The sequence below is a fragment of the Microtus pennsylvanicus genome, chromosome 10 (genome assembly GCF_037038515.1).
Source record: "Microtus pennsylvanicus isolate mMicPen1 chromosome 10, mMicPen1.hap1, whole genome shotgun sequence".
NCBI classification, from domain to species: Eukaryota; Metazoa; Chordata; class Mammalia; order Rodentia; family Cricetidae; genus Microtus; species Microtus pennsylvanicus.
The window spans coordinates 57,028,539-57,047,802 of NC_134588.1; the positions used below are offsets into that span (position 1 = coordinate 57,028,539).

General features: G+C 44.5%; 2 protein-coding genes across 2 annotated transcripts in view; both read left to right on the forward strand.

Moving 5' to 3' along the window:
* The window catches only part of Selp (selectin P), a 36,289-nt gene extending 29,799 nt beyond the window's left edge, over nt 1–6,490 (forward strand). Inside the window, exons 13-17 of the mRNA XM_075987336.1 lie at nt 626–811; nt 1,663–1,782; nt 3,987–4,017; nt 5,172–5,227; nt 5,715–6,490. Coding sequence (XP_075843451.1) covers nt 626–811; nt 1,663–1,782; nt 3,987–4,017; nt 5,172–5,226 — 392 coding nt within the window. The 3' untranslated portion in view covers nt 5,227; nt 5,715–6,490. The remainder of the gene's footprint in view (nt 1–625; nt 812–1,662; nt 1,783–3,986; nt 4,018–5,171; nt 5,228–5,714) is intronic.
* A 1,861-nt stretch (nt 6,491–8,351) lies between these two features.
* The window catches only part of F5 (coagulation factor V), a 78,034-nt gene continuing 67,121 nt past the window's right edge, over nt 8,352–19,264 (forward strand). The window contains exons 1-2 of the mRNA XM_075988456.1: nt 8,352–8,652; nt 11,763–11,851. Coding sequence (XP_075844571.1) covers nt 8,495–8,652; nt 11,763–11,851 — 247 coding nt within the window. The 5' untranslated portion in view covers nt 8,352–8,494. The remainder of the gene's footprint in view (nt 8,653–11,762; nt 11,852–19,264) is intronic.

Here is a 19,264-nt window from a genome sequence, read left to right on the forward strand (position 1 = left end):
CCACACTATGCACCAAGCATGGGGTCCCTCGTCTCCTTCATCTGGATATCTCCCACAAAGCACAGCATTGAGCTTTACAAATGTCAGGACCGTTCTCTAACACTTACTTGAATTAAGTCTGATTTCCTGTGGTTTGTTTCCCGTCCACAATTTACGGAAAAGAATCTGAAGTTGCCTAAAACATAGTTTAAAGAGGGCTGGGGTCTCCTCCTCCAAATTTCTGGTGTCTGTGAGGGACATGAAATCAGTATTTTGATATGACACACTGACATGGCTCGTTCACCACACTATAACAATAATAACATGTAGATCCAAAGTCAATAGTGGTTCTGAGGGGCAAATTTTGTAAAGAGACTTTTTGGAGAATAGAGCTTCGCATTAACAATTCATTGTAGAGTATGGGTCAGCCTTGTTCTCTGCCTGGCACTATTTCTTGGCTACTTTGGTGGGATGGTATTTGAAGAGCTGCTGTGGCTCTTACATGTGACTGACCTCCTTTCTGACTTTCCACATCAGCCACATCTACTGCCCGTTCCAGCCAAGTTAAAAGCAAAGCACAATCTCACTTGCCTTCCTTCTGTGTATTTGCTTCCCATTCATGCTGTTGTTGTCTTTTTTCTTGCAGCCGTGAAGTGCTCGGAACTGCACATGGACACACCAGTAGTGGCGAACTGTTCCAATCCCTGGGGAACTTTTAGCTATGGATCAACCTGCACCTTCCACTGTCCAGAGGGGCAGTTACTAAATGGTTCTGCAAAGGCGACATGCCGAGAGAATGGTCACTGGTCAGCTGCCATGCCAACATGCCAAGGTACATATTGACCTTGACCTAGAAGACAGAATCCCTGCTTCTTTTCTACACATTTCTCATGGTGGCTTTTCTTCCCTTCTCTGCCCTCCCCACTTGCTTTATGAATGTTTCACAATGAGCAACAAAGAACCTGTTGCTTTATACAGAGCCCCAGGCATGAGGCTGGTGACCATGTGGGTCTGGGCCTTTCCTTGTCATTGTTTAGATGTGTGAAGCAAATTTCCCCACTTCTTATAGCCTCTGCTTAACGCACCTTGACACTTCAAATACATTCACCAAGGGTTCTCACACCGAGTCCTTATTTGTTGTGCCAGACTTTGTTTACCATCTGCCTCTAAAATTGCCTCGTCATTTAATTATGCCCCGTGTGTGTGTGTGTGTGTGTGTGTGTGTGTGTGTGTATGTGTGTGTGTGTGTGTATGTGTGTGTGTGTGTGTGCTCTATCCCAGCCCCTACGTCACCCTTACTTTCCCTTAGCAGTTATGGCTAGTTTCTATCACATATCCAAGTCATTGATGGATAAAGAAAACTTGCCCCATCATTGACTGATGCATATGTCCTGATGAATTTGTGTCTACTAATAAGTTCCTTTCAGGGGATCTTTGTCTTGTCCACTTTAAAATCATGATTTTTTTTAATCAAAAACTTTAAGCCTTGGGATGCAATCAGGCCCTGCTTCTTGTTCCGTTGCAGTGGATTTCTGGCTTCCAGATCTTTCCTCTCAGGTTTTCAGCCTTGGCGGGCCCTTTGAGGATCTTGCTTACAGCCCTGTCTTAGTTCTTGGGATGCCTCGGGGAGGATGACTGGCCTGTGCCCGCTTCCCTCACACCATTCACGTGTGTTTATTTTAGCAGGCCCACTGACCATCCAGGAGGCACTGACTTACGTGGGTGGGGCAGTGGCATCTACAATGGGTCTGGCAGTGGGCGGGACACTCCTGGCTCTCCTCAGAAAGCGTCTCAGGAAAAAAGGTAAATACGAAGGAACCTTCCTTTTTTCTGTTCACGATTTTGGAGTGAAGGGATAAAGTCAGTAGTTGCCGTTTAGAAATAGCTTGAAAAAAAAAAAAGAAGACTAATATTTGTGGCCGTGAGTCCTGACTGCCTGTCAGAATCATCTGCAGGAATTTATGACAATACAGAAATTTGGAATTTTTCCTTTTTTCTTTGTGTATGTTGTGTGTGTGTGTGTGTGTGTGTATGTGTGTGTGTACACATGTGCACGCCTTCTGCATACTAAGCCATTGTGCATACTCTACCATTGGGCTGTGTCACCAGCCATTATGTGAATTTTTCCAAAGACTCCCTTAAAATTCTGCTGAAGCATCTGAGAGCCTCTGGCACCAGCAACATTCGTTGCAAACATGCCACACTTCTTTCCCTCACTTGCCCATGGAGTAGCCATTGGCAAATCAGCTTTTCCAGACAGTGGGGCCAATAGTGACAATCCCTGAGGTCAAGGAAGAAAAAGTCCTGTAAGAGGGACAGATAAGTTAAACAGTATACATACTGACTGGTATGTCTGCAAGAACAGAAATACAGTGTAGATGTTACTGGAACATAGAACAATGGTTCTTGGATCAGATTGGCATTTCACAAAGGCTTCCTCAGCCTCAGCTTGGGTTATGGAATGTAGCCAAGGTGAGCAGGTGAACTAAGGTTCTAGCAAAGAAAACCACACATGAAAGCCATGAGCTCGTTAGATAGCTGGGCGAAGTGGTGTGTTTAGCAGTGAAGAACAGCTGACCGAGCAGACTCACAGACCAGTGAGGAGGAGAAAGCTGGAGGTTGAGAAGCCGCTGCTTCAGTAGTGTTCTGAAAACACATACCCAACAATTCTCGCCTGCAAATTTGTGGTTTTGGAGATGATTTAAACAGGAGAATAACCCAAATAACGAAGATTCTATCAAGGACACCTCGCCAGCCTGTAGTCAGAAAGAGAACTTAAACCGAAAGACAAAAGAATCACCCAGTTCTTAGACTTGCAAACATTATTTCTCCATCTGCTGTGTCTTGTCGCCTGCCCAAGAGTTGATTGGCTTCACGCATGTTTCTCTGAAGCTAACGAGGCCGTGACTGTCCTTCCTCATAAACAGCGTGAGGCACTGAAGAGTGACTGATGCTTAAGTCCAGACAACTGGAAGGAGCTGTATCTGTGTTAAACTATTCCAGACCTCGCATTCCATTGACCTGAATTGCTCATGGGACAAAATGTCCTATGTTCTCCTTTTATTATTCCCCACACAACGCCACCATTGCATGACATCTGTTTCTCTAACACTCGTGTACGTGATCTCCTGTGCGTGGAAGACTGATGGTGACAAAGGGTAGTTTCTTGATGGTGCGAGAGATGTGCCAATAGTTGTGACGAATTCCTCCATGAAACCGTGTGCTTACTTAACCAAATCAAGACGGTAGAAAGAAGAGTTCTGGAGACCCAGCTTTAAGCTCTATAAGCATGTCAGAATTACATCGTTTTTTTCTCCCCTCCCCCCATAGTCTACTGACCCTATAAACCATTGCCAAACTGTTTCTTCAGTTTTCAGATAAATTCAAGGGTATAAAAGTGCCAGTAGCCTCTCATTTTTTCTAAATCTCTGACAATAACAAAATTGATGAGTTGGGGAAGGATGGTGTTTCCTGTGCTCATCCCAGCTTGGCTTCCGATGTCAAAATAGTCTATTGTCAGGTAGCAAACAGTGCTGCAGCCATGTCTTAGGACAACCACAGTCTGCACTTTAGATTAAGACAGGAGGCTCCTGATCGCTTGTGTCACCAGGAGGGAAGATGAAAGCATCCACTGTAGTGCCCTTGTGAGTTGATTTATGAGATTACCGTGCTAGCCAAGGACCAGGGGACTAAACCTGGCTAAAGGAATAGGGAGCCCTCAAGTACAGGGTCTGGGGACCTCAGAGATATGAGGACAGTGTAGCTTTGTCCCCCTACAAAGCTAAAAGGCAAAAAGGTAGGACAATTTTGGAATAAAATATGATAAAATGCTCAATTTAGTCTAAAACAATTACCACCTACGTTTCAGGCCAGCCAGTCCCTAAGACTCTGCATATAGCACATGTCTCTGAAACTCAGCCTTCGGATTTTCTTGAGTAATTTCTAACATTGGTAACACTCTTTTACCTCACTGCTTTCTTTGATTCATGTTTTCTCCCTTATTTCAGATGATGGAAAATACCCCCTGAACCCTCACAGGTAAGATGGAAATGTCTGTGCAAGAACAAATTTTGTTAGCCTGTCTCTCTAACGTGCTGTGCCAGGGGAAATGTCTGCAAGGCTTCCTCCTCTCTGGAATATTCTTCTGCCATGTCTTTCCTGGCCTGAGAAAAAGTGTGTGGGCAATATATGCCAGTTAACCAATAGATGCCAGCTAACCATAGTGTTTTAAGTATCAAACTTAAACTTAGGGATTTTCGGGTTCTGGAGTCTTCCCTCTGCTTTGTGGAGAGTCTTTCTCTCTGAGGACTTGCTGCGTGTGCACATTTCTTTACCCCACTGGCTAACGACAGTAGTTATCCTCATTATAGTATAAAAGAAGAAATAAACCGGGAAGTGACTTATGATAGAAACTGAATGCTAAAGCTCGGGTATTACACTAGCAAACGCTGGCAGAACACTGAAAGTTTGTAAATTTCAATAGGCTCTCCATGAGCAATGGCTCCAGAAGAGACAGTGGGCTGTCTCTTGGGAAAATACTGTCTTGGTGCAATTCACAGATGGTAAAAGATGAAAAAACACAATATTTTCATTTGAAGCAATTAAGTTCCGGGCCATCTTTAATCCTGAATAGTGCTATTCCAAAACCACATGGGGTCTGGGACAATTCTTCTGTATCCTGTGATTTTGGACACGCAGCATCTCTGACCTCTGTCCACCACATGCCTGTCCTCTTCATCACAATCTAAAAACCACCCCTAGGGGGCAGTACTATCATTCTGCAGAAGCCCTTGCTCAAGCACCCTTTATTAAGATTGAGAACTTTGAAACTATTTCTTCTTCTCAAGGAGAGGCTGCAACCACTTAGAGGGTAAATCCTTTTCTGCACAGAAACCAATAGCAACAATAGTGTAGATATGGCTGGAGATGTGGCTTGCTGGTAGAGCATTTGTGTAGTGTGCCTGAGCCCAGGGCTCCATTCCCAGGACCATGAAAAAGTGCGAGTGGAAAGCGCAAGTCAAATTAGCCAGAGCTCTGAGTGGGATCATGAAGCTGCTTCTCTGTTTACTTTCCTGATTAAAACAGACAGGATGCCAGGGTAGGTGGCAATCCGTTGTTTCTAGAGGTACTATGAGCTGGCTGTTTGGAGGAGTAACTTCATGGTAGATCCTCTCTGTGTTTCTATTCTTTAGCCACCTAGGAACATATGGAGTCTTCACTAATGCTGCGTTTGACCCAACTCCTTGAGGTGAGCATCCTGTGAGGACATTTTTGAAGAAAATAAAACAGTAAGAGAACAAGAAGATAAAGCTTGAATTCTCTTTACATCATCGTATATTAACTTTCAAGCATGTATTAAAATGTCACGCCATGACAGAGACCACATTGCAGCAAGTGCTTGTGACAGTGTAGGGACCATAGAGCCAACCCAAGGATTTCTATCCCTTCTGAGATGAAAGGCTGTAGCAGCTCATGCACTGTTCCGGGATGCGCGAGATTGGCAGGCTGTGGGCTTGCCATAAAAGCCCCTATGCTAACTGATGGGAAAACTGAAGTCATCTGAAAGCAATTTTTCAAATAGTGCAATGAAAAGTCCCCTTTCCCAAGAGAATCATCCTCCTGGTAGACAGGGTAGGACCTAGAAAGAGGAACTGTCTTAAACATCAGGGGTTAGTCATGAAGAAAGATTTTTTTTTCTCTTAAGCATAGTTTAATTTGTTTTCTTATGTTTTCAGAGATCTGGTCTCCCGTCTCCTCCTACTGTCTCTCAGGATTCTGCCTGCAGATGCCAAGCTCCCTGATTTTAACTCCACTGCATTGGCTGTGGTTTTCTGTAAATAACCAGCAGGGAACCAAGCAAAAGAACTATACACATTCCCACCCCTCCACCCACCCCTTCCTGCTCCGCCTCTCACCGTCCTCTAGAGCGGCCACAGAAACAGGAGCAAACGCTTCTGCTGTGGTCTGTGACTTTGACCTTGCTCTTACTGAAGATGGGAGCTAGTCCAAGGCACTGGGGCATCTGACTCACCAGGAGACCAGACTGGAGAACTGAGGATCTGCTTTCTCTTGGGACTCCGAGATGCTGGAGAGCAGGAAATTCTCTAGCTGAAGGGAGAGCCTGCTCTAAGGTCTCCTGGGTCTTCTGTGCTTCCTACCTGTGAGGTTGTTTATACCTCTGCTGCTGACACTTTCCACAAACTTCCACATGGTACCAGAGGCCACAGAAGACCAAGAACAGAGCTAGGATTCCACATCGGAATTCAGACCTTCACTCCACCAAAGCACCCACAGGCCATTGTTCGAATATGTAACCAGACTCCCCCAAATGCCAGGCTCCTCTTGTTTTGTTCAATAAGGGTCCATGTATCTCACATTGTCTACCACCAATATGGTGACAGTTACAGTCATCCAAATGACAGCTAAGCCCTCCAGTGAGCCAGCAAATATATGTCATCTGTCCCCTTTCCACAGAGAAAAAGTCAGAGGAACAGAAAGGGTCTTCATTGTATTACTGTTCTGCAGGAAAGAACAGATGTTTTGTATGTAATTTAATTCACATATTTAATAAATAAGTCACTGAAAATTATATATGGTTTGTCTCTAATTGATGTGAACATGAGGGAGTCGAACAGTGCAGTTGCTTTGCTGTGGTGTAAGGAAATCCAGTGACCACCATGTAGACTGGATTCATATAAGCAGATAGGCAAGCAAAAACAGTAAAGCTGCCCTATGAAAAGTCACAGTGATTTTGAAAAAAAAAATGAAAGTAATTTAGGGACTTGCTGCTTTAAATTTTTTTCTCAGTTGCATTGTCAATAGCATCGTGTATGTGTGTGTGTGTGTGTGTGTGTGTGTGTGTGTGTGTGTGTGTGTGTGAGAGAGAGAGAGAGAGAGAGAGAGAGAGAGAGAGAGAGAGAGAGAGAGAGAGAAGAAACAGACAGACAGACACTAACACTAAGCTAGGTGTTATAGGATCCAAGATCTCAATCCCTCAACCTGTCTCCTGTGTCAGAATTTGCATTTTGTTAAAAAAAAAACAAATACAAACAGAGGATTCTGACAACATTGGGAAGCCCTGGAATTGTGGGTCAGGAGTGTAAGTTATTGTTCCTGCTTTTGAAGAGATTATAATCTATATGCGGAAACAAGAGAATCCTGAAAAACTAATAGAGGATAATCAAAAGGAATATAATCTGAATAGACTGAGTTTATAAAACAGAGAAATCAGTTTGAACCCAGAATCAGAGATAAAGGCAGAACCCCTGATTTTAAAGAACGGGAGAGCAGAGAGGAAAAACAATGGGTTTTTACAATATAGTTAGATAGACGTGTGTGTTATTAATTAATTTTTGGTAAAGGGTCTCACTGTGTAGCAGAGGCTGATCTCAAGCCACAAACCCGCTTTCTCCTCCTTCAGCCCCCATGTGTTGGGATTCACGTCTTCCTTGAGAAGGGCCTTGTAAACTGACCGAAGAATATGAGCCAGAGAACAAAAGCAGGGGTGGGGGCGGGGAAACCGCTGAGGATCCTGGGTGGTGCCTGACTACAGTTTACTGGATGTGCTGGAAGCCTAAAGCAGAGTTCTAGGGAAACAGAGACAAGTCCTTTTGGTGATTCAGACACAATTCTCAGCTTCCCCACCAACAGAAAAACAAAATCTAAAACAACATGCCAACACGCTTCAAAACGTGGCACCACGGAGCAGGAGAACATTAGCATAGAGAAGAGCACAGCCTGCAGCTGCCTTGGCACTGGAGGGGGAGGCATAGCGTTTACAACATTTTTTCCCCTCAAAATAATTGGATCAAGGAAAATTAGAATTGCCATCCTTATTTGACAGATGTCAAAAGTCCTCCGGAGACATAAGGTGATTGGCCCAAGACCACACAGCCACCGACTATCTCAATTAAGTCCTGTTCTCTGCTACACTTGAGCTGGTGACAAGCCTTACCAGGTGGTCTGTGCCTTGGGAGAAGTTACCAAAGCAGTCTAGGACGCTAACCTGTTGGTGGACTTGTTCCCTGGCCGTTTTCTGTGCCTAGTAACCGCACAGTGTTGTTTTCCTGGGATCAGAGGATGGGTGTTGGATCTAAGTGAGGCTTGCAGAAATCGGCAGGCAAGCTTAAACTTTGACCCTTCCTCCCCGTCCGGCCACCCTCCCCCGCAGGTTAAGGGTGGATGGGTGGGATTGTGATGGGGGCAGGAACCCTTGGGCACAGTTCCTGTGCCACAACCTCCAGCAGGGTTGCCCTTTCTTTCCTTGTAGTACACAGTCCCTAGTTAGGTTCCCTAATAAATGCCTCTGGCCACAGGGGGCAGTGACCTCAACAAGCTCATGCTTATATGAGGCACAGCCGGGAAAGGGAGGTAGGGTGAGCCAGCCGCCGCAGGGGACAGGGACACTGCGTCCTCAGCCTCCTAATCCTCCTGGGAGCCACGACAGCTACAGCGCGCAGCGCGGACAGAGAACTGAGCACTGCTGGCAGAGGCAGTGCGCGGCGGAACAAGGGCCATGCTCCTAGTCGGCCCGCGCCTCTGCGTCCTGGTGGTCCTGGGCACCAGCTGGGCGGGCTGGGGCAGCCACCCTGCCGAGGCAGCGCGGCTGAGGCAGTTCTACGTGGCTGCTCAGGGCATCCTCTGGAACTACTATCCTGAGACCACAGACCCAAGGTAACTCGGGGTGGAGTCCAGATGGGCTTCCTCTCCAGGGAAGAAAATCCACTGTAATTACAAGTTTTGTTTTCGGGGTGTGGGGTCGGAGGAGACACACACACACACACACACACACACAGAGAGAGAGAGAGAGAGAGAGAGAGAGAGAGAGAGAGAGAGAGAGAGAGAGAGAGAGAGAGACAGAGAGAGAGACAGAGAGAGAGAGAGACAGAGAGACAGAGAGAGAGACAGAGAGACAGAGAGACAGAGACAGAGACAGACAGAGAGAGAGACAGAGGCGGAGAGAATACAGGTAAAGTATAATAATGGTGGGTGCTAATTTTGTCTCCACTGATATAATTTATCATACTGAGGATGAATAAAGTTTTCAGTGTGAATAGTTAGCTATGGCTAACGGTTTGTTCATCACCCCCCCCAAAAAAGTTAGATCCTTCAACTGATGGGTTGAAATGACCAGTCTCCAGCACCCTCTTGCATCTTTCCAGCCTTCTAATAGTCTGCACAAAAAAAAAAAGAAAAAGAAAGAAAGCAAACGAACTTTGAGTTACATAACATTTATTCCTTGTAGACACAGACTCCTCTTCTAAAGGAGATAATTTAGTGACTCTTGCCTTAATTTTGTTGCCTTCCTATAAATGACTTTCAAAACGTTGGCTCATAGAAAAAGGACACACTTGTATTTTCATCTTTTCTTGACTTATTTCTGGCTACCTAAGTGGCTTCATTTTTTTTCTTTCACTTTGGATTACTTCCTGGAATTTGGCTTATCCTGGATATTTTGGTCTGCCCTGAATATTACCCATGTTAGTGGCGAGGTTTACTGTGGCCACTCAAAGGTGTGTGTAACTATGAGGAAGTTTAAACACACTTTGCCAATTGGAAGGTTAATTGAAAGCCGTCCTGATGTTAACCAAACCATAGATTTTACTCAGCATTTACAACTACTGGTTTGATTTTAAATGGCAAGCCTAGCCTTCTAGTTGACTCATTTTTTTCCCTTCTAGTTGACATCAAAGTTTAAGTGATTGTGAAAGATGTGTTCCTCTTTTACAATTGCAAAACCAAAGCAATCCGCCAAAAAATACTGTAATATTTTGAAAGCAATGTGTAACATTTTAGGATGAAAGCATAATAAAGCATTTAATTTTTGTTGTTGTTGTAACTGGGCTATTTGGGAGGGCATTACACTCTATCTTTATATTATGCTAATAAGAAATATCACATTAAAATGATTTCAAGTATTGCATTTTTTTAGAGTCATAATCTAAGCCATACACACTCTTAGGAAACTGCCATTAACGGACCCCTCCCCCCCAATAACGTTACTTCCAGTGTTGATTTTCCTGCTTTGGGTAGAACACAGACTTGGTGGCTGGTTTGTTCAGCCTGGAGTAGGGCACAGGTACGGTGTAAGTCAGAGGACACACAGTTAAGGATAACAAATTCAGATCAAATGTACAGCATGAGGACCCCATTAACAACAGTGTGCTACCTAGGCAGGTCTTTCCCTGGCAAGGAGAAATGGATAGTGGAAAGGGACAATGGGTAAGTTGTTTGTCTTAGTTAGGGTTTCCTTTGCTTCCATGAAACACCTTGACCAAAAGGCAGGTTGGGGAGGAGAGGGTTTGTTTGCCTTACACTTCAGCATTGCTATTTGACACTGAAGGAAGTCAGGACAGGAACTCAAACAGGGCAGGATCCTGGAGGCAGGAGCTGATGCAGAGGCTATGGAGGGTTGCTGCTTGCCGCCTTGCTTCCCCAACTTGCTCAGCCTGCTTTCTTATAGAACCCAGAACTCAAGCTCAGGGATGACACCACCCACCACGGGCTGCCCTCCCCCACATTAATCAGGAATTGAGAAAATGCCTTACAGCTGGATCTCAAGGAGGCATTTCCTTAGCTGAGGCTCCTTCTTCTCTGATAACACTAGCTTGTGTCCAGTTGACACACACACACACACACACACACACACACACACACACACACACACACAGTCAGCACACTTTTGGTAGGGAAAACTACTAGAGGAAGCTCTTAGGATCTTCATCGCTCCTGGGAACTCTGGTACCATAGTTATCAGGATGCAGAACCTCGGCTACCCTAGAAATGGAGAATGGGACAGAAGCCTCCTGGGTCTGGATAGAGCTGAGGAAATGGTTAACCCTCCTGGACCTTGGCTGTGCTCTTTATCCTCTACATCTCCTTTGGAAGTGACTTCATCTTTTCAATGCAGGTGTCTGGTTTGCTTCCAATCCAGATCCCAGAGTTTTGCCCTGTTGCTCTCCCCATTCTCTCAACTCCACTAGAAAGAGGCTCCACGTTCCCTATGGTGGGACACCACGCTCAGCCTTAATTCAGGGGGGCTTGGTCCTGCCCCAGCTTAATGTACCAGACTTTGCTGAATTACCATGGGAGCCCTTACTCATTGGGGAAAGTGGATGGAAGAAGGAGGAGAGGTGAGGGGGGCAAGAGAAGTGGTTGGAATGTAAAATGAAATTAAAAACATAGGAAGAGAAAAAAGTACCAATTTTTATTCCTCAATCAAGGCAACATAAATGAGGCTTTGTTTGCTGTGTTCAGTAACTTTTTGCTCCTTTTAAAATATAACTAAATAAAGATTCTGGATGCAAAAAAAGAAAAGAAAAGAAAAAAGAAATAGGATCCAATGAATAGACACCAATTTACCACATTTCCCATTGATTCAGATTTGCATAATGAAAGTGGAAAAATTTTAACTTATGTCTGATTAAAAGATTGAAAAATGGTTCAAATATATACTTATCAGTGACTTATATTTTTAACTTAGACCTGAAGTTTGACTTTGCACTATGTGCTTATCTTCCTTTATAGAAAAATTGATTCTGAAAAGCAGAATTGGGACAAAATTTGGCTTACATTTATGGAAAACTCTCATTAAAGAGACCAATGATTGTTCCATTGATTTCACTTGATACTCCAATTTATAAAACCTTGTACTTTGGAAATACAATAAAATGTTGTCATTCCATTTTTATATACAAAATCTGAGTGCATAGACACCTCCTTTTCTGGAAGAGGAATATATATCACATGTGAATTTCAAATTAGTTTTTCTATTTTATTTCTAGTTTGAATTCTAAACCTTCCTTCAAGAAAATTGTCTACAGAGAGTATGAGCCACATTTTAAGAAAGAAAAGCCACGATCTAGCATCTCAGGTAAGTCTGAAATACATCTTTTTTAAAAAATTATTCTTTGTGCTAGGGTTTGAACCTACAGACTAACGCATGCTAGGAAAAAAGCCCTACCACTGATCTAGATCGCAGTGCTCATTTACATTGTTATTCTGAGACGAGGTCTCACTAAGTCGGTGACCCAAGCTTTGAGCTTGCCTATAGCAAGACTGTGAATTGTGATTTTTCTGTCTCAACTTTCCAAGTATCTGAGATTATAGGTCTGGCCCACCAGGTCCAGTGTGTATTTCTTCTAATTGTAAATATAAGTTTTCATGGGTAATATTATATTCTTTATAACTTGAAATATCCACACTGTGAACTGGCCAGATAGCTCAGTGGCTAAAAGGACTTGCTGCCAAGCCTGAAGAGCCAAGTTCATCTCCAGATGAACATGGTAGGAGGAGAGAACTATCTCCCAGATTGTCCTCTTCTCTCTACACAGGCACCATGGCGTGTGCACGCATACACACACACACACACACACGCACACACACACACACACACACACCAAAATAAGTGTGTGTAAAAATAGTTAAAGATCTACTTAGTTACCTTCTGTTAATATGTATGATATTTCTATCAGACTCTAGCTATAAAATATATACATCCAGATGCAGTGAGAAGATGGGGCTCCTTGTTCATATGATTGAGAATTTCAGAGACAGGAAAATTTAAATAAACAGGGGTTCTTCTGAGCATGGGGCCCTGTGGAATTGAACAGGTCCCACGCCCACACAGTCAGTCATGCTTTTAACCTTGGTCAAGAAAGCCAAACAAAGCGTTTCAGTGTTTGAATCTGAATTTTTTCATCTGACAATCCACAGCTGAGCACCTTCTGCGGGCTTGACGTTGAATTAGGCTCTATGAATACAAGAGTCAGACAAAGTGAACTCAGACTCTCCTGGGTTTTGTGATCTGTTTGTCTGGGCACAGAAGCATGCCAACAGAATGAGTCTGTCATTGTTTCTATCCAGCTTCCTATAGTCATTCAAAGGAACTGCGTATGCTTGACCCTTTGCATTTAGCTTTCCCAGTAGCTATAGCATTTGAAGAAAGCCTCTCTTCTATTTTTCTTTGATGCTTCATTAATCAAAGACGAATTTGGCAAGAGCTCTGGGATCTTCATGACAGACACCTGTTTTACAGGAATTACAGAGTCTATCCAGGAAGGACAGCATCCAGTCGGGCCCCTTGTCATCAAGTCTCCCATTCCTCCCCCACCCTGGTGATGATCGACCATCTTTCCCAGGCTCACCTTCTGCCTCATCTGCCTATCCACCCCCATCCTCACTGGCTGCTCTCCCCTGTCTCATCTGGTCTCCTTTATTCTTCAATTCTTCCTCAATTTGGGTCTTTCCTTCAGAAAAAAAAAGTCATTTTCTGGTAAATCGTATCTAGAAAAAGGGAAATATCTCTCCTTGGCCCTCCCTGCCATTTTCTTGTCTCTCTATTTTTTCCTCTCCATTTTCCACATGAGAAGCCAGTGTCATTCTTTACAATCTCTGTCTTCCTCCCTTCCCTGAGCTGCTCCGGCATGACTAACCCTGTCTCCCTCGACTGTTGCCTCTGAGACGGCAGCACCGTCATGTGTCATGTCTCTCTGGTTCTGTCGCCATTTCTAGGCTGCTTGACACTCTCCCTTTCTGGACCTCTTTATCTTGTTTCCCTCCTGAAACTTCCTCTGGTTTTCCTCTGAGTTTCTTTTCTATCTCTTCTCAGAGGCTCCAAACTCAGTCACAACTATGGCTTTTAAAGACAGCCACCGGGAAGCCACATCCTCTAAGACATTCCCTTGGTTTTGATCCTCTCCCAACATTAGGAATTCTTCTCTTCTGTGTGCTCCCAGCACCAAGGACTTAGGCTTACCTCTCTGAGAGGCTGTGAGGACCAAACTGATTAATGAATACAAAGTACTTACAATAATGCTCACACGTGATAAGCACTTAATACAAGCTAGCTACATTGTTGTTCTTGCTGATGTTGTAGCTACGAATTATGCCTCCATTAGAGCATGCCGATTATGATATTGTGGATCTATCAACACAACTACAGTTTTGTTCATTTTCTATCTCTTATGCATTATAATTTATGTATTTATTTGCCTTGAGATAAGTACATTAAGTATTTCTTCCTTTTAATGATCCCAACCTAAGAATGCCATATTTGAGGGGCTGGGGATATAAAAGTGAATCCTGACTTTCCATGGTCAGCCATTAGAGATGACTGATGATAGAATGGTCTAGCACAGTGACAAGGAAGAGCGATGCTGAAGGGTCTCCAGTCTAGCGGTGAGAAGAGAGAGGAAGAAGAGGGAACTGGAAAGTCAAACAGTGGGGGGTGAAGGGGGCATAAAGATGTATCTCAGAACAGCAACGGAACAGCAGAGCACATGAGGGTTTAGAGCAGTGGTTCTCAACCTGTGGGTTGTGATCCTTGCGGGGAGGGGGTTGAATACCCCTCTCTCAGGGTCACCCCAGACCATTGGAAAACACAGGTATTTACATTACAATCAAAACAGTAGCACAATTACAGTTACGAAAGAGCAATGAAAATAATTTCATGGTCGAGGGTCACCACAACATGAGGAACTGTTTCTCAGTGTTAGGAAGGTTGAGAACCACTGGACTAGAGAGACTCAGTCAGATCAGGGAGCTGTGTGAAAGCTTTGTCTTGAGGGAAGCAGAGAGTCGCTAAGCTAAGTGGGAGAAAGACAGACCCAGGTTTGCCCTTTAGTACTGGTTTCACTATTGGTCTAAGACTGTGAAAAAAAAAGCACAATGCCGTAAAGCATGTATGAAAATGCCACAATGAACTCCAATGCTTCCTATGCTAACTAAAAATTAATTAGAAAAAAAAAAGATCAATCTGTTCAAGTCTGGAAGATGGATTAGAGACTCGCCAGAGAAAGTAGTAATGGGACTTTAGTGCCAATCCAGGAAACAGGGCAGCAGGGAGGCCTGAGGTGGAGAAAATTAAATGAATTCCAAAGATACTTAGGTGCTAGAATCAACTAAACAGGTGGCTAACTGGATGGAAAGAGGAGAAGAGGGGGTTGTGATTGACTTCAAGTTTCCTGGGTGGAATATTAGAGATGATAACATGCCTGCCACTCAGTGAGAGAGAATATTTCAGATAAGAAGGAATCTTGTTTGCAAGGATAATGAGGTCAGACTGGAGACCCAGGTGTCTGTAGAATTTCTTCCTAGTGTTATCAAGGGAGCAGGTGGGTACGGAGTTCTCTTTTAGGCGGGAGAACTGAGATAGATGGATACAGATACTCAAGAGATGAAATAACCACAATATAAATGAAACTCTGAGGGAACGCAAGATCACACAAGCAAAATGTAACTAGAAGAGGAAAGGAGCAACAGAGACCAAGGGGTAAGCCAAGAAAGCAGTAGTCATGAAAAAACTTGAAAAAATCTTCCCAGAGAGGACAGAAGAGAACAGAGAGCGTGCTTCCCTGGAAGCAAAATCAAATGGCACTGAGGTCAATGGTTACCAATAGACGGAGCAATAAAAGAGCTATCGTGGTGGGGTGAGAACTGATGGGGTGGGGGAGGCTTGGGGAGTGGATGGTGGTAAAGAACCGGAAACACAAGGAAAGTATGGTTCTTCCTGAGATGCGCCTCCCACTGGGAAGGAGGCAGGGATGTTCTGGAGATAAATAGGAGGTTCAAAGATGTTGGGAGTTGCACAGGAATCTAATATTTATAATTCAGTAGAAAAGTTACCTGTGGAAGAATTGATGGATCCAGACACAGAAGAATCAGGAAGTGCTGGTATTAGAAACTGCAGCCAGCTCAGCCTTGCATAGAAAGGCTACTCCCTCGCTGTGAGCTCTCGGGTGGGGCATTGAAGGTCACCTATAAACTTACTTTTGTGTTTGTGGGTATTAAACTGGAGGCTCGCTTTTCCTCTCTTGCTGAGTCCAGTTTCATAATCCAGTGCAGAGCCTACCGTGTTCATTAGACTCATAAGAGAATTTTAACTTGTAAGTAAATAAATGGGAACATATTCACTAGGCTAAGACGAGAAGACAAGTGTTCAGAGCTGAATGTTCTGTGGCTTTGGTCAGGTTCCCCAGATATTGATGTCATTGCTAAGCGATGCATTGTGCTGAAGGCACAGAAACAGACAGAACCATGGGCAGACTGGAGACTTCTGAGCTGATAGAAGGAGACACCAATCGTTTTTCAAAAGGAAGACCACTGTGCCAGGCATCCTTCCAGATGAAGGCTTTTGTAGTGAGTTCCTGACTCAGCCTTGTAAGTCAGAAGATGACCTTGTGAGTCGGTGAGAACAGCCCAGATCATGTTTAAGACCTTGGACCTTCAACATTTCTGTCAGTGTCTGTGTATCATAGAACATATTTAATGTGGGGGAGCTGGGGAACTGTAGCATCCATTTTTATGCAGCCCCTTCTTAAACTCCCAGTTCTGCCTAACTCTGAACCCCTCCCCTGCACGGTAGAAATGCTGGTGTGGTCATAGTTCTAGCCCAAGAATGCAGAACCGGAGAAAGAAAAGCCTCTGCTCTGGCTCAGATCTGGATTTGAAGGCTAGTTAGCGCTGCCCGGATCTAGCCCTGTGTTGTTTGTACCTTTGCCATGTTTCCTTTCCCAAACACTTGGTGGGTGTGGTTCCAGCCAAGCCAGGAACAAGTCCTGATTCTTCACCTCTGCAACATCAGGAGCCCAGACTGGTTTACCAAATTGAAAGCAGAGGCTAGTCATTTGGGTTATAGGTTGAAGGGCCCTTCCTGGTGAGGTTGACGGACACCTAGACAGCTGGAGAGGTCGGATGCAGTTTCAGGAACCCAACTTGGGTTTCAAGCCTTGAGTCTCCACGTTTTTCTATCAAATCCTTGTCCCCAAGTGAGCTTTAATTGCTAACTGCAGGCTGTCTTGTATGGTGTCATTCTTTGTTGGGCAGAGAGCAGTGGGTCTGGTTAGCTCATCTACTGCAGTCTTTCCAATTCTTTAACTGCACGAGATTGGCTACATGCCCCGCCCCATGCAGTCTTCTCCAAGCCCCAAGGTACATCACTCCTTCCCCAGTCCCCCTTCTCTCCCATCAAACCATCAGCAGAAAAGGGCTTAGACACTGTGGCTTAAAGAGGAGGAGAGTCTCAGCCTCGAATCTGCGGCATGGGCTAAGGTATTTGAGTCAGTTATGAAAACATTCTGTGGCTGTACCTTAATTTGAAAGAAGCAGGAAGGGAGTTGAATAAACACCCCACACTGTCAGAATGTCCATTGAAGTAAGAGATCTTACTGAGTCAAATAACCTAGGAGAGTTTTCCTTGGCAGCTGGCATTTGTAGCCATGTGACACCAACAAACAACCGTGCAAGAGAAACATGACAACAAAATACAGCGCCCACTGTAGCCATACTGTCACAAAGTCCTGGGCTGCTTGCAGCCTGGGCACTCTGTGCATCCTTAATAAATCAGAATGAATGGTAGCATTCATAAGACAGGGTCAGCCAATGAGGCAGTCAAAACCAGAAAGAGGAACCCATCTGGACTGGTCTAGGGAGGTTAGGGTCCTAACTATTCCAAAGAAAGAATTAGGAAAAGATTTCTCTTGGGAGCTCCAATATTCTAGTCTCAGCAATGGCAGGGAGTTACTGAGTGACCTTGAGCAAGCCAAGCTCCACTCTCCCACACTTCCTAACACACACACACACACACACACACACACACACACACACACACACCCCAGGCTGTGTTAACCATCTTTAAAATGAGGTCTGAAGAATGTAGCCTCCATGATCCTGTCCAGAGCAAAGAGAAAAACAAGCAAACAAGCTTCCGGTATAAAAACAACATAAATTCCAAGATGGGTGTGTCAACAAAAGGAACAGGACAAGAGTGGCCAGAAAGATAGGAGCAAAGAAGGCAGGAACTAGGTGACAGTGGCCAGAAAGATAGGAACAAAGAAGGCAGGAACTAGGTGACAGTGGCCAGAAAGATAGGAACAAAGAAGGCAGGACTAGGTCAAGAATGAATAGGAAGACGGGAACAGAGCAGGGGAGGCAGGATCTCTGCTGAGCTGTGACAAATCACCACACAGTTAGTGCCTTGGAAAAGCATGAGTCAGCCAGATGTCCTGGAACACATCTATAATTCCAGCTCCAGGAGGCCAGGACAAGAAGATGATGAGGAGGACAAGGCCAGCTTAGGCTACATGGCAAGAACCTGCCTCAAAACATGAATCAATTCTTTTCTTCTTCTCTTACTACAGTTCTAGATGTGTGGGGGACCAACGTAGGGTTCACTAGGTATAGACAGAGGAGTTGGCAGAGCTCTGCCCCCCTCCCCTAGAAAAAGACTCTTTCTTGATTTTTTCATTAATTAGAACTTCCCGGGTTTATTGATGTTTGCTCCTTCCTTCATCTTCAGAGCTATCAAAGTGGCATCTTCTCATTTCCCCCTCAGGCTTCTCTAGTAACCCTTTAATGAATGCCCTTGCAACTACATAAGACCTCTCTGGTAACCCAGGAAAATCTCTGACTGCCACACTGGATCATTAATTTAATCATAGGTGTGCAGTCTCTTTTGCCACACAGGGCAGCACACTTCAGAATCTTAGGCATTACAACGTGGAAGGGAAGGGGCATTGCCCTGCCCACCACACACGCCGCACAGAACCATCGCGTGGGATCTTCCATCCCACAGCATGCTGCTCTTGTCTATCCAGCTCCCAAAGAGAAACTTCCTGGTGCTGTATCACCTTGCTGACCTCTAATCCCTACCACATAGCCAATCCATTCTACAACCCCAAGATTTCATCTTCAGTGTACGTAGCTGACACTTTCTTTGCTGAAGACCTTTCTCCATTATGCCCTTAATCTTATCAGTGTCTCTTTCAGAGCCTTCGCTTGGCCTCTACTCCAGTTCCTCTCCAGATCATTCTCAATAAACAGAGAACATTTAAAATAAAAAATCTGTGCCAAAGAGGGAGAGAGGGAGAGAGAGAGAGAGAGAGAGAGAGAGAGAGAGAGAGAGAGAGAGAGAGAGAGTAAATAGAAAGTAACAAACAAAAATTAAAGAACCAAAAACATCTTAGAAGTCTGGCTCATATTGTATCTTGCTGAAAAACCTCAACAACTCTGACTGTTATCAGATGAAAACCAAACTTCCAAATGCCCTCCCTGGCCCTGAGTGACCTGTCCAGGATGACGCCTTTAGCGGTACTTTTGACACCTTGCTCTCTTCCCTAAGAGAAGGTACTCTCTTCCCTGCTTCACTGGCCATCAAGGGCTCTTCAAGTAGGTTGAGTCTTTTGGCCTCTTTTTGCAAACTTGCCCCCATCCTTTTGTTTCCCTGCCTTGGCACTGCATTGAAAGGCTCACTTCCTCAGGAAAGCGCTTGCCACACCTGACCCTCTCC